The 15,609-nt window shown below is 37.5% G+C and overlaps 1 protein-coding gene across 9 annotated transcripts in view; it reads left to right on the plus strand.

Annotated features, from left to right (window-relative positions):
* ppfia1 (PTPRF interacting protein alpha 1) overlaps positions 1-15,078 on the plus strand; it is an 89,847-nt gene extending 74,769 nt beyond the window's left edge. For 2 of the 9 annotated variants that reach the window (XM_061975186.1, XM_061975190.1), the window contains 11 exons: positions 1,421-1,514; positions 2,708-2,789; positions 2,887-3,087; positions 3,317-3,379; positions 3,753-3,779; positions 5,558-5,733; positions 5,843-5,940; positions 6,063-6,238; positions 10,120-10,188; positions 13,068-13,236; positions 13,738-15,078. In XM_061975186.1, the coding sequence (XP_061831170.1) occupies positions 1,421-1,514; positions 2,708-2,789; positions 2,887-3,087; positions 3,317-3,379; positions 3,753-3,779; positions 5,558-5,733; positions 5,843-5,940; positions 6,063-6,238; positions 10,120-10,188; positions 13,068-13,236; positions 13,738-13,799 (1,217 nt within the window). In that variant the 3' untranslated portion in view covers positions 13,800-15,078. Of the gene's footprint in view, positions 1-1,420; positions 1,515-1,856; positions 1,869-2,707; positions 2,790-2,886; positions 3,088-3,316; positions 3,380-3,752; positions 3,780-5,557; positions 5,734-5,842; positions 5,941-6,062; positions 6,239-10,119; positions 10,189-13,067; positions 13,237-13,421; positions 13,496-13,715 lie in introns of all 9 variants that reach the window. The other 7 variants (XM_061975185.1, XM_061975187.1, XM_061975188.1 and 4 more) reach the window with 7 other exon arrangements.
* The last annotated feature ends 531 nt before the right edge of the window (positions 15,079-15,609 follow it).

The raw sequence follows: 15,609 nt of genomic DNA on the forward strand, positions 1-15,609 counted from the left end.
GATAATCTTTGACCCAGAGGTGATGTTTTTTGTTTGTAAACAAACACATTGTGGGGTTAGCTAATTTTGTGTTTTGTTTCTAAGTTGATATAAATTCATAAGTAACAATGTCTTTAAATAATGAAACACAATGAAATATGCCTGTACTCATTTTCCCCGGCTTCCTGAAAGGTTTCTTGGTGCCGGTCCACAGCCCATAAAAGTACCTGATTTAAAGTGCCAGTATAATGGGAAAAAATGTTGGCTTTATATGCTGAATTGTTTCCGCAAAATATGTGAAAATATTGTCTAAACATCCACAAAACACCACAATTTCTAACTGCCATTTTGGATATTTTGCTCCAAAAGATTTCAGCAATTTCCGTACTTTCGGGGTCTGATGTCGTCATGGTTGTAACTCCTCTGCTCTCTGCCCATAGACAGCAGACCAGTTATACTGGAAATAGGCAAAAATTGGAAAGCGATATGCTGTTTATCATTCACAATCTCTATGATAAATAAATGATAAATGGGTTGTACTTGTATAGCGCTTTTCTACCTTCAAGGTACTCAAAGCGCTTTGACACTACTTCCACATTTACCCATTCACACACACATTCACACACTGATGGAGGGAGCTGCCATGCAAGGCGCTACCAGCACCCATCAGGAGCAAGGGTGAAGTGTCTTGCTCAGGACACAACGGACATGACGAGGTTGGTACTAGGTGGGGATTGAACCAGGGACCCTCGGGTCGCGCACAGCCACTCTTCCACTGCGCCACGCCGTCCCAAAAACAAGAATACGTATGTTTTTTTTATGCATTCTAAATCGGAAATGAAGAGGTCAGCTAACAATGAGGTGAACTGGGACTACTCTCTTGAGCCCATTAATCACCCTAAATAACCAACCAAAAACCGCCAACAAAACTCCATGTATGTCTTGTGACTTGAAAATTGACCAAGTATTAGCGATATTGTTATAAAAAGCGCTAACACAGACACACTATTTTCTAGCGCACATTGCCTTTCAGGTTTTATTATGTTCTTAGTTTGTATATCGTTACGCACTAAGCAATACTGCTACATGATGCTTTAGTGTTTCCCTCAAGCTGCATGTGTTTAGCGCACAGATTCTAAAACTTGTTGCTCATCCTCCTTAAATCAAGCTAACAAATGTAATTTTCTGGAGCATCATTTGTCCCAGAGTAATTATTTTTGGCTCTCTCCAAATATGCCTGAGTTGTAGTGTGAACTGTGTCCCCACTTCTACGTCACGGCTCACGTGACTGCCCATACTCATTATACTTCGGAATCTCTGAGATTTACAATATATTGTTTTGATCACACCTGTTTATTTGCAAACTTGATTTGTTTTTCCGTTGTACTGGCACTTAAAGTAAAGGTTAATAATGTCTCTTGGCTTTTATTTTTGTTCTTAGCTGGCACTCCTGAGGCAGAGAGCTCACCCAAAGATGGCTTAGGAATGGGGACCCTGGGAAGTCCTGCAGAAAAAAACCGAAAACTGCAGAAGAAGTAGGTCTGATTTAAATATGTTCTTTGTTACTCTTCTGATATGCTCTATCTTAACTGCTGCCTTTTAAAGTGCAGTGTGGTTTTAGGAATGTTAATTTAAAAAGTCCCTTAATGTTTATGCAGTATTACAATCCTGCCACTAAAACACTGCCTGCCCATCTCGCTCATGCTCACTTCCATCATCAGTTCATATTTCTTTGATTGCACACCCAGTCTCAGCCATCACCATTTTATGTCCACTTTTTTTTATCCATGTACTTTTAAATAGTTACCAATTCACTTTTTATTTGTTTTGCCAATCTCCCTCTTTTTTTAATCATCCTCTCCTCATCCCCTACGTAGCTCAAAGACAGGGTAAGTTGTTGATTCATAATTGCTTTTGCTTTTTCTTCCCACTTGGGCTCCTCATTGACCTGACCAACTCTGACAACCTTAAATTGTTGTTCCTCTGAATGTCAGATTGCTTCTCCATATTGCTCCTCACTAACATGAATATGTCTGCTAATTTTGACTGACCTGCAGCATGGTTTTGCACAAACAAAAAATTGTTATGAAAAGTATTAAACATATTTTGTTCTTCATGAACAAGCACCAAGTCTATAATCAGGTTGTTTTGGGGGGAATTTTTAACTGTCAATGCGCTATCTGGTGGCTAAGTACATGTTTAACATCAATTTGAATGGGGTGTCCTACCCAGCACACCTTTTCAAAACGATATACTGGGATTCTCCATTAGTGGCATTGCTGCTTCATAATTAACGAAGACTGTGCATGGATTGAATGCAAACGATTTCTGAAATGAGTTCTCCCTATCATAAATTCTGCATGGTATGTCTCTATTTATGGGGAATGTTTTTTACACTTGATTGAAAGCTAAAAACCTGGTACAGAGAAAAAACACTCCAAAATACACAGTGTCCATCATTTAGCTCTTAGCGACCTGAGGCATCTGTTTGAACCTGCATCATGGACATACTTCTGTTCTTCTGTGATATAGGTCTTTTGTCAATGAATTTATTCTAGTTTACGCCTGAAATGCCTTTTTTCTTGCACTTGCACTCTGTCTTTTTTACTGTTGGAGTTAGTTTTTTTCAGATGTGAATATTGTGTTTGTGGGGATGGAATTGTGTGGTTATGTTAGAGTTAGCCGCTCCTTACAGACATTGTTTTAAATAATGATTTGTCTGTATCAGGCATGAACTGTTAGATGAGGCACGCAGGCAGGGCCTGCCATTTGCCCAATGGGATGGACCAACTGTTGTCGTTTGGCTTGAGGTACAGCACTAAAATTGTTCAATCAATCAACTTTTGTTTAAGACTTTATTGTTGTGAATTTTGTGGTTCTGTTTTTTCTCTCATGTCCCTTGGCCAGCTGTGGGTGGGCATGCCAGCTTGGTATGTAGCTGCCTGCCGTGCTAATGTGAAGAGTGGAGCCATTATGTCAGCGCTATCTGACACCGAAATACAGAGGGAGATAGGCATCAGCAACCCGTTACATCGTCTGAAACTTCGTCTTGCCATTCAGGAAATTATGTCCCTCACCAGTCCCTCTGCCCCTCCCACCTCAAGAACGGTATGTGTCTCATAATGCTCCAGTATGTTTCATGAAATCTAATATATTGCCTTTTGCACTGTCTAAAATGTCTTAATCTCACTGAGCATGCTACTGCCAGGGATTAACATTTTAAGCATTTACCTTTTTCTAGCAGAAAATGCTTGCTTATCTTCTCTTTTCTGTATTGCATCCCTGTCCCTTCTCTGCACACTTCACTCACTTGTGATGGGGGGTGTCACATGATCAGACCACAGCAAACGTTTGGGTCACACATGAAGAAATGGAAAGTTTGGCAGCAACACCTTCTACGGTTAGTCTTTGCTGATTGGCTTGGCAATGGTATGTTTCTCACGGCTCATTCCAAGTCAGCCCAAAGACTGCTATATAACAGTAAATGTAAAATTATTTATGATCTGTCTTCAACTCACACTAACTGAAAACCTCACACTGTTGCTGGTATTTTTGAGCAACTTGGAAAGAGATCTTATTCAGTGTTTTCCTATAATTTATTTGTGGCATGAGTTGAGTGGATATTGTAGTGTGTGTGTCTACTCCCACAATTTATTGTTGTGGATTTTTACATTTGAACATTTTACATCCTGCTGTTCTAACCCAGCAATACAGTCTCACTAACCCAGCCTTTCTTTTTTCGTCACCATGTTCACTAACCATGCTAACACCAGGAGGATGACGAAAATGTCTGGGCCCAGGTTTGAATACATATCACTCCTGTTTATTATTATCGCCCTTTTGGTTCAATCATGTTGAGCAAACCTTTACTGTGCAAATGTGTAACACAATGGTTTCCTAACATAGCTTTGCTTAGTGTTGAATGTAAAGTATACATGTTCAATGCGAAGCTCTCTGGAGAAACTGCTGTGAGATTTTAGAAGAAAGAAAGCCTTTGACGCGTTACTTTAATGGTGTCCTTTTTTTATTTGCCATCAGCATATGAAACTAATTCATTATTCATTAATAATGAATGATTATTAGATACCAGGACAAGCGGTAGAAAATGAATGGATGATAATAGTTTACTTTGTCAGCTATAACAAAGGAAATGTTGTTTGCTCAGATAGCTTTAGCTCTCACATTGTATTTAGCATCTTGAATGTACAAATATCAAAGTGGCCCCCACACTCCTACATTTTTCTATATTTTGTCCTCATTGGAAAATATTTAGACCACTTGGTTACTTAAACAAGACTTTTGAGTCTCTGACTGCAGACAAAATATGATATGATTTATTAAATATGGGAAGTAATAATAATTGCTTAAGAAACACAATAAAATATTGTAGTCAATGACTGTTATAGACTCTATTTATTTTGCTGTTTTATGCTTAAGTGTGTTAGTATTTACGATTTCAAAATGTCCTACAGTCATCCCTCGCCACTTAGCGCTTCACATTCATCGTTTTTTTCAAAATATATTTACCGGTAATAGAGAATAATAATGCGGATCATCACTGTTTTGCGTTTTGACTGTGGCCTATTGGTAAAAAATGTGCGTATTTTAGCATACTGTGCGTATTTTTTGCCTAAATTAAGTATTTTCAATAAACAAATCTTAATGTACTTTGTTGTATTGCATAGCAGATCATCATCATTATTGAACAAGTTGTACATACTATTTACATTGGCTTATGTATGTCTTAAGTTCTTCTGTATTACTGTAGAAGTATATGTCTTATTTTTTTTATGTCTACAATATTTGGTAAAACAAGTGTTCATGTGATTCTAGGAATGTTATTTCATTTCTAAGTATTTAGAGGTTGTAAAAATGTTTTTATTGTGCTCGAACTATGAAAATATTTAAATTTAGAATGAAGAATTCCTACTTTGCGTAAATTAAATTAAGAGTGATAATAGAACAGGACAGGATAGACTAGTTTATTCATCCCACACCGGGGATGGCTGCAAGTCCACAAAAAAGTAAAAACACATGAAAACAATTAGGGAGACATCAAAGAACACATAGGACATTAAAAGAGTACAGAGCTGACACTTAAGCAGGACAATTTTTACATAAAGCTTAAAGAATAACAACGAATAAACAACATATTAGCAATGAATAATACATATTGCACACATACGATTGCATCAAGCAACCAATACGGGAAATGGCTTTTTTCATCAAATCAGCCACCTTTGCAGCCTTGCAAATGTTTACAAGCAAAGATTATTGTGCACACTTGAAAATCAAAAGAAGTATAAAAGATACAACTTCAATTTGATAGTAGCATCAAAAGCATCTAAAAACATGTATTATACTAAAGTGTATTACTAATATTCACTGGTTATCTCATGACACAAAAGTTATGAAACAAGTCTTACTTTGCATGTGATTATGTTGAGGAAGTTAAAATGTGTTGACAATATCCTATAAACTAGTAATTTACGTTTTATGTCTTTTGTTTGTTTTATTTAATTAAAGTTTTTAACCTAGGTTCTAAAATCGTCTTAATTATTTGTTGTTTTTATTTAAGACATTGGCGTACGGAGACATGAATCATGAATGGATTGGCAATGAATGGCTGCCCAGCTTGGGTTTACCACAGTATCGCTCATATTTCATGGAGTCCCTGGTGGACGCCCGCATGCTGGATCATCTTACTAAGAAAGACCTCCGGGGACAGCTGAAAATGGTTGACAGCTTTCACAGGTAAAAACCACACATTATAAAAATGTGTGTTAAATAAGCTCCAATCTGTGACATTTTTGATACAAAGGTATTTGTATCTAATGGACTACTCTCTATGTCTGATTTATAGGAACAGTTTTCAGTGTGGAGTGATGTGTTTAAGGAGACTCAATTATGACAGAAAGGAGCTGGAAAGAAGAAGGGACGACTCTCAACTAGAGTTTAATGGTAACAAAAGTATTTGTAGTCTAACTAATACCTTATTTTGGCCATTTTTACTTTTGTTTTTAAATTATGCATTATTATGCAATATTAAATTGAATAGTAAATGTCCTGTCTCTGCTTTTCAGATGTGCTGGTGTGGAGCAATGAGCGTGTGATAAATTGGGTTCAAGCAATCGGGTTGAAAGAGTATAGTGCAAACCTGTATGAAAGTGGCGTCCATGGCGCACTGCTGTCCCTAGATGAAACCTTTGATCACAACTCCCTGGCACTTCTGCTGCAGATTCCTACACAGAACACTCAGGTACACACAATACACCAACTCTTAGCCATGCCAGCATTACTGCAAATATATGACAAAAAAACGTTCCTACGTTTGCAAGGAAAAATTAAATATTTTTTTGGGAACTGTTTCAAAAGGTTTTCCCTTTGTCAATGCACAAACATTTTTTGTAGTTTAAGCTAACTTATCAACCATACACATCGGAAATAAATACAAACTGGCTGTGATTATCTCATTTGATGTGGACATAATCACTGCTGTCAAACCCATGCTTCATCGACGGTGGGTGGCAGGGGCAAAACATGCAGCACCGTCCTAACGTCCCAAACACAAAATGATCCAAAACATAAATCACACAAACACCATAAAACAACTGCAATGGGGATATTTATTATTTGTATTAAAGATGCTGCAGTTACATGAATGCTGCAGGATTAAACATGTGCGAAAGAAATAGGCTGTATAGTTAAAAAACTAGGGTTAACCAAGTTAACATTGTTTTTAGTGCCCCTACTTTTTTTGATGCATGATTGTGTGCGGAATCTGTGTGACCCTCGGCCCTTCCCGTAGCGTTGGAAAATACAGCTGAGTTCCAGTTGATGTATTGCCACAAGCGAGAAGAAATAGCGAGCAGAAATTGACAAAGAAAAGAAGAAATGTAATAGAATTGAATAGCAAGCCCAGCTCCAAAGCCCCGGCATGTTGCTCTCTCGACTAGACCAAAGCCATTTCCATTCCAGTTGCTTCACCTGAGCAAATGCCAGCTTCCCGCTGATTCAAAGAGAACCCTTACATCTTAACAAAGGCAGACCATCATGCTGGATTTTTTTTTAATCCCCAATAGCATTTGTATCAACTGCTAATGGAGCGCTTGCATTCACAAGTGGAGCTTCACTTGCGTGTTTAGATACCAATTTAGCACAATAACACACAATTGCATTATGATCATGCTTTAATTGTTAAATGTTTGGAACTGATGGAACTGTGATATTTCTACCGAAATAAATGCTAGTATCAAGGGATGTCATTGTGGTTTGTGCATTCCTTCGAGGCACTTATGATTAAGGGCTTTATAAATCAACTTTGATTGATGATTAACTGATAGTATATCAATTGAGAAATATAGAGGGGCAACACATTTTCTGTCAGGTGAAAAAAATGTGAATATTCCCCTGTTGATAGTCCTCAATTACAAAGTGTTTAGCAAGCTGATTGCTAAGTATTAATACAATTCCTTAGGAAGGTTTGGTTAAAAGCTTGGACATACCATTCCATGCAGTACAAAGAGTGCCAAAAATGTATACAACACATAATGTACAGAATATTAGAAGCATTTATTTAGGTAGAAATATCACAGGTTAGATTACCAAACCTCTTTGACAATCAAAGCTTGATCGTAACAATCCATGTTATGTATACGCTAAACTTGCATTTAAACGTGCAGGTGTAGCTGCGCTCCTCTAAATACAAGCGCTCTAGCAGTACAGGATTCAAAACCTGGTACGACACCAGCCCACCGCAGATAATTTTATTGTCAGTTAAAGAGTGTTTCTGTCCATTTTGTTTTAATATGTTTAAAAAATAACAATATTAATGTTTAATGAATTACTAATTTGCATAAAGCAAACAAATCCTGGGATTAAAGGCATCAGCTTTTCTCCTCCAAACATATTGCTGGGTATTGTAGCCAAACGGCTAAATTTTTGTTTCATCTGACCACAGAACTTTCCTCCAGAAGGTCTTATCTTTGTCCATGTGATGTCAGATAAACATTTTTTTAGTTGTTTGGCCACAATACCCAGCAATATGTTTGGAGGAGAAAAGGTGAGGCCTTTAATCCCAGGAACACCATGCCCACCGTCAAGCATGGTGGTGCTAGTGTTATGCTCTGGGCCTGTTTTGGTGCCAATGAAACTTGTGCTTTAAATGGGACAATGAAAAAGGAGGATTACCTCCAAATTCTTCAGGACCACCCAAAATCATCAGCTCGTGGGTTCGGTCTTGGGCGCAGTTGGGTGTTCACACAGGACAATGACCCCTAACACACGTCAAAAGTGGTAAAGGAATGGCTAAGTCAGGCTAGAATTATGGTTTTAGAATGGCCTTCCCAAAGTCCTGACTTAAACATGTGGACAATGCTGAGGAAACAACTCCATGTCAGAAAACCAACAAATTTAGCTGAACTGCACCAATTTTGTCAAGAGGAGCAGTCAAAAATTCAACCAGAAGGTTGCCAGAAGCTTGTGGATGGCTACCAAAAGCACCTTATTGCAGTGAAACTTACCAAGTGACATGTAACCAAATATTAACATTGCTGTATGTATACTTTTGACCCAGCAGATTTGGTCGCATTTTCAGTAGACTCATAATAAATTCATAAAAGAACCAAACTTCATGAATTTTTTTTGTGACCAACAAGTATGTGCGCTAGAAATGATTGGAAACTCAAGACAGCCATGACATTATGTCCTTCACAAGTGTATGTAAACTTTTGATCGCGACTGTATATATATGTATATATATATATATATATATACACATATATTTATATATATAAACATATATACGTATATAATATATATATCATATATATAATGTATATGTATATAATATATATATATATATATATATATATATATATATATATATATATATATATATATATATTATATTATATTATATATACACACCACCGATTTCCACTATCACTCAGAGTCCTGCCACCTTCAGAAGTTTTCTGATGACTCTGCGATAGTGGGGTGTATTGAAGATGGTGATGATGAGGAATACAGGGCACTGGTGGAGGACTTTGTCACATGGTGTGGAAAGAACCACCTCCAGCTTAATGTGATGAAGACCAAGGAGCTGGTTGTGGACCTGGGAAGGAGGAGGAGTACTCCGGCGACCCCTGTTTCCATCAGGGGGGTCGATGTGGACATGGTTGAGCATTATAAATACCTCGGAGTACACATCGACAACAAGCTGAATGGGTCAAAACACGCTGAGGCACTCTACAAGAAGGGACAGAGCCGCCTCTACTTCCTCAGGAGACTGGGATCCTTCAATGTCTGTGCAAAGATGATGAAGATGTTCTACGAGTCAGTGGTGGCGGGCGCCTTCTTGTACGCCGTACCCTGCTGGGGCAGCGGGCTGAGAGCGAGGGACGCAAACAGACTGGACAAGTTGGTAGAGAAGGCCAGTAACGTGGTGGGAGTGGAGCTAGACTCCTCTCTGGCGGTGGTGTCAGAGAGGAGAAGTCTAGCAAAACTCCTAGCCATTATGGACAACACCTCCCACCCACTACACTCTGACCTTTTGGAGAGAATGCAGGAGGTCCTTCATACCGACAGCCATCAGACTGTATAATGCATATGTTCCTTGACTGCACTTAAATGTAGAGTATATGTAGAATATATTTATATTATTTATATGTTATATATATTATATTGTTTATTATTATTCTTGTCTATTGTGAGCAAACTGTGGTGCTGAATTTCCCCCAGGGATCAATAAAGTACTTTCTATTCTATTCTATTCTATTCTATATATGTGTGTGTGTGTGTGTGTGTGTAAATATATATATATATATATATATATATATATATATATATATATATATATATATATAATATATGTATATATATTATGTATTTATACATATATGTATATATATATTTATAATATATATATATATATATATATATATATATATATATATATATATATATACATACACATACACACACTGTAGATAGATATACCTTGTAATCAATTTGAAACAGCACGGCTTTGTTAAAATTTGCTTTTTCAGAAATTAAGTGCACAGTGTACTGATGGAAGTATTCCATTTGGAACACAGCCACTGTTCAATAATAGATGTCTCCTTCCTGTCTGTCTTTTAGACCAGAGCAACCCTTGAGCGGGAATACAACAGTCTGCTGGCCATCGGCACAGCCAGAAGGATGGAAGAGGTAATGAACAAAATATTTTTATACAGTACGGCTGTCAACGTTAACTCGTTAAGGCATGTGATTAATAAAAAAAAAATATATCATTATTATCATGAATGAATGAAGATTAAACACGATGTTTGTTGTGACTGCCAGAAGGCAGCGCACATTGCACAGGCAGTGATCACGTCCCACGCCACTGTGATCATAAGAGGTGTTGTGCTCTGCGCCTTTCAAAACAAACTCCAACATAACTTTTGATAAAACTGAGGTTGTTAGTTGGTATTGCAGCGACAAACTTTCTTATCGGCACACATCAAGTTTAAAATAGCCTCTTAAAGCGAAACATTAACGTGAGAATAGCGTTGCTAGCACGAATGCTACTTGTACAGCAAACTATGCTGGCTGAGTTTATCTGCACTTACCATGGATAAGTTAAAGTATTTTCAAAATGGACAGCCACCACATGCAGAACATTAACATCTGTAAAGACCAAATGCTGCTAGATGTTGTTCATGTCACCAACTAACGTTGTACAAACTAAAGGTAGTTTGTACAAAAAAAAAATCAGCGCTGTCATCCGAAAAAGTAAATAAGCTTGTTTGTGTACCTGAAGTTTTGTAATTAGATGAAGCCCAGTAGAAAAGACAGACCATAACAAAGGAATCGAGAGGCACGTTCTTTCTTGATAAATGTCACGTCTCTCGTCAACACACTGGCTTTTCGTCAAGGGACCTTCTTTCACACACACACACACACACACACACACACACACACACAAACATGCTTGAAGGCGTCACAATAATAGGGTGACACGTCACATCCGGTCCAACTACGCCAACAAAATAAAAAATGGCTTACATTTGTTAAAACAACTAAGGAAGAGTAACTGCGTAAATGGTGCACTATGTAAAGTTGTTTATGGGTGTCTTTATTACATTATCTATTAATATACTGTACATATGTACCTAGTTTGCTATATTGTCGCAGAGACTTTTAAAATATGCACTTAATTCTTACTATACTTAATGTCACCAGGTTTTAAGCAAATCAGTGACTTGCAGTTAAGTAAAACTTTAAAAAAAAACTTTGCTGTATGACATTCTGACTACCAATTTGCTGTATCTAAATATTGGGGTATTTTCTTAAACAAATGTTATTAATGCGAGCAAATAATACCCTGTTATTAATCATGATTAATCACAGTTCAAGAGTGTGAATAATCTGATTTTCTAAATTAGTCACTTGACAAACCTAATATACAGTATATACAAAACCCAAAACCAGTGAAGTTGGCACGTTGTGTAAATCGTAAATAAAAACAGAATACATTGATTTGCAAATCCTTTTCAACCTATATTCAATTAAAAACACTGCAAAGACAAGATACTAAACGTTCAAACTGGTAAACTATATTGTTTTTTGCAAATATTAGCTCATTTGGAATTTGATGCCTGCAACATGTTTTGAAAAAGCTGGCACAAGTGGCAAAAAAGATTGAGAAATTTGAGGAGTGCTCATCAAACACTTATTTGCAACATTCCACATGTTAACAAGCGAATTGGGAATAGGTGGGTGCCATGATTAGGTATAAAAACAGCTTCCATGAAATGCTCAGTCATTCACAAACAAGGATGGGGCGAGTGTCACCACTTTGTGAACAAATGCGTGAGCAAATTGTCCAACAGTTTTAAGAACAACATTTCTCAACGAGATATTGCAAGTAATTTGGGGATTTCACTATCTACGGTCCGTAATATCATCAAAAGGTTCAGAGAATCCGGAGAAATAACTGCACGTAAGCGATGATCTTACGGACCTTCGATCTCTCAGGCGGTACTGCATCAAAAAGCGACATCAGTGTGTAAAGGATGTCACCATATGGGCTCAGGAACACTTCAGAAAACCACTGTCAGTAACTACAGTTCGTCGCTACATATGTAAGTGCAAGTCAAAACTCTACTATACAAAGCGAAACCCATTTATCAACAACACCCAGAAACGCCGCCAGCTTCATCTAAGATGGACTGATGCACAGTGGAAAAGTGTTCTGTGGTCTGACGAGTCCACATTTCAAATTGTTTTTGGAAACTGGACGTTGTGTCCTCAGGACCAAACAGGAAAAGAACCATCCAGACTGTTATAGGCACAAAGTTCAAAAGCCAGCATCTGTGATGGTATGGGAGCGTATTAGTGTCCAAGGCATGGGTAACTTACACATATGTGAAGACACCATTAATGCTGAAAGGTACATACAGGTTTTGGAGCAACATATGTTGCCATCCAAACAAGGTATTTTTCATGGACACCCCTGCTTATTTCAGCAAGACAACGCCAAGCCACATTCTGCATGTGTTACATCAATGTGGCTTTGTAGTAAAAGAGTGCGGGTCTGTGACTGGCTTGCCTGTAATCCAGACCTGTTTCCCATTGAAAATGTGTGTCGTATTATGAAGCGTAAAATACGATAACGAAGACTGTTGAACAACTTAAGCTGTACATCAAGCAAGAATGGGAAAGAATTCCACCTGGAAATCTTCAAAAATTGGTCTCCTCAGTTCCCAAATGTTATCTGAGTGTTGTTAAAAGGAAAGGCCATGTAACACAGTGTTAAAAATGCCCCTGTGCCAACTTTTTTGCAATGTGTTGCTGCTATTAAATTCTAAGTTACTGATTATTTGCACAAAAAAAATAAGTTTCTCGGTTAGAACAAAAAATATCTTGTTTTTGCAGTGTATTCAATTGAATATAAGTTGAAAAGATTTAGCAAATCATTGTATTCTGTTTTTATTTACGATTTACACAACATGCCAACTTCACTGGTTTTGGATTTTGTAGATAATGCATTATAGATATTAATGCACCATCTTTTTTTTTTCTTCCCCTTGTTTTTGTACCAGGATGATGACAAGAATTTTCGACGTGCTCCCTCATGGAGAAAAAAATTCCGGCCCAAGGACATGAGAGGGATGTCCTTGGGTGCGTCGGATACCCTGCCTGCCAACTTCAGGGTGACCAGCAGCAATGCTTCATCTCCTTCCACACAGCCAAAGAGGAGCCCAATAGATGGTAAGTAAGACTTTTACGTGCATGTCTGTGCTTACAATGGCCTGTTATTGCTGCTACTTGAAGTGAGAATTTTTTTTTCTTGTTTTGCTTTTGCTTTGCATTTTGAATGGCTTTGCGGTTCATGATGCTGTGATTAACTGCATGCAATTTGCATGTGATTTTTTTTTGCCAACATGCAAACACAGGGAGTCAGTCTATACAGAGGCTGGATACTGCAACAGTCAGGACCTACTCTTGTTAACATAAACCTTACACAACGGTAAGATCCCATGCAGATGTACAATTGATGGCTACAATATCTTTTTTACCTCTCAACTCCTACTTTAGCAGCACAGCAGAAAACAGCTTCCTTGAACTGTTTAGCTTTAATAACGCACGTTTCACGCATCTTCTCTCTCTTTTCCTTTCTACACATCTATCCCCGGCCTCTGTTCTGCTTCCCCTCTCATGTCTGTACTTTTCCCTTTTTCCCATCTCAGTTTATCCTCATTATTTCTATAGGTAACCGCTGGTCTGAGGATGAAGGGGAGTTCCCTGTTTTCAAGACCAGGATGATGAACTAAACTGATTTTTAAGGACACTAAAAAAATTTCATCACAGATAATGTTCATACTCAACAATCTCAGTATCCCTAGAGGACACTAAGTAGATTTTTCCACATTTCTTATATGTAGACTATGTATACCAGTGAGACTTTTAAAATGATTACCATAATACTATGTGATTTTTTTTTTCTCTATCCCTTTAATCAACACGCTTTTTAAAATTACATTTCCCCACTGTGCTCTCAATGTATGTAACAGAATATTTCTGGAGTTTGTATATTTCTACCAACAGACATTTTATAATCTTTTTTTATAATCTTGACTGACCAGATGTATGTTTTTTTCCTACGTTGATTTGAAATATAATTAATGATTAAGTGACGTGTGATATAATTTAATTTTATATCGTTACGCATTTTTAACTTGTATTTTTGTCGCTTATTACTGGCGATCTTCATGTAAATATAGCTCTAAATATAGGTCAGTGGATGTGTGAATATCAGATAAATTGCTGGAGACTGTTTCACAACCTGCTCAACACTGTGAGTGCGCCATCACCATTAAAATAACTTTTGGCAAGCCAGGGGATGTTGACAGATATCTTGTGAAACACAGTATATTTTCCACATATATGTGTGTATGTGATACCAAATGTAAAGTCTAGAATTTAAGAACTAAAGCCATATATCTGTAGCAGAAAAACGCTACTTTCAAATGAAGCAAAAGTCCAGGTTCTCCCTTGCTGACCATGCATGTAACCCTCAGTTTGTCCCTGTAACCACAAACAAACCCACAAGGCTCTACAACACAGGTATACACTACCGGTATTTGTTTTGATGGACCAATTTCACTTCAGTTACTGCAACTACTCTCAGAGTTTCAGTTCACCCAAAAAAACTTTTTTTTTTAACTTTATAATACGCCTTTGTTTCTTAACCCCATACTCTCTTGTGTTCTTATTTATTACGTGTTTATGTTGTCCCCTCACCATCATATCTTAATATAATAGCTCTGTATTTTCTCCCTGTCGGTCTTGTCTGCTCTCAGAACACAGGTTCCAATTTAAGGATTAAGGAACCGAAGCGTTTTCTTTAACCCGTCTGTAGTCAAATGCTAGATAGAAATGATGTCATCATGTATGTAATTTTGTCATTATGCACAGTGCAAGTCATGTTGCTATTTTTTTTCCTGTCCTTTGAATTATTTCATCGTGTAACAATGATGTACAGTCTGAGTACTTATAAACTATTTTTATCACAGTATTTATTGCCTACGGTGAATAAAATCATGAAACGTACTTTCTTTTACAGATGAAGACTAAAGCTTTGTCTTTTCAAATTGTGTATGGTCTTGGTATTAGCTTTTACAGAAAGCACAGACGTCCGCCAGTCCCTATATCCCAATAGTAAAGCATGGAAAATTGGTTATGCTTGTATAGCACTTGTCTACCTTCAAGGTACTCAAAATGCTTTGACACTATAGGCTCCAGCACCACCCCACCCCTCCACCCCCCCGCAACCCCGAGAGGGACAAGCGTTAGGAAATGGATGGATGGATGGACTATTTCCACATTCACTCATTCACATACTCATACTTGCCAACCTTGAGACCTCCGATTTCGGGAGGTGGGGGGTGGGGGGCGTGGCTAATAGGGGAGTATATTTACAGCTAGAATTCACCAAGTCAAGTATTTCATATATACAGGTAAAAGCCAGTAAATTAGAATATTTGGAAAAACTTGATTTATTTCAGTAATTGCATTCAAAAGGTGTAACTTGTACATTATATTTATTCATTGCACACAGACTGATGCATTCAAATGTTTATT

The sequence above is a fragment of the Nerophis lumbriciformis genome, linkage group LG15 (genome assembly GCF_033978685.3).
Source record: "Nerophis lumbriciformis linkage group LG15, RoL_Nlum_v2.1, whole genome shotgun sequence".
Classification (NCBI taxonomy): Eukaryota; Metazoa; Chordata; class Actinopteri; order Syngnathiformes; family Syngnathidae; genus Nerophis; species Nerophis lumbriciformis.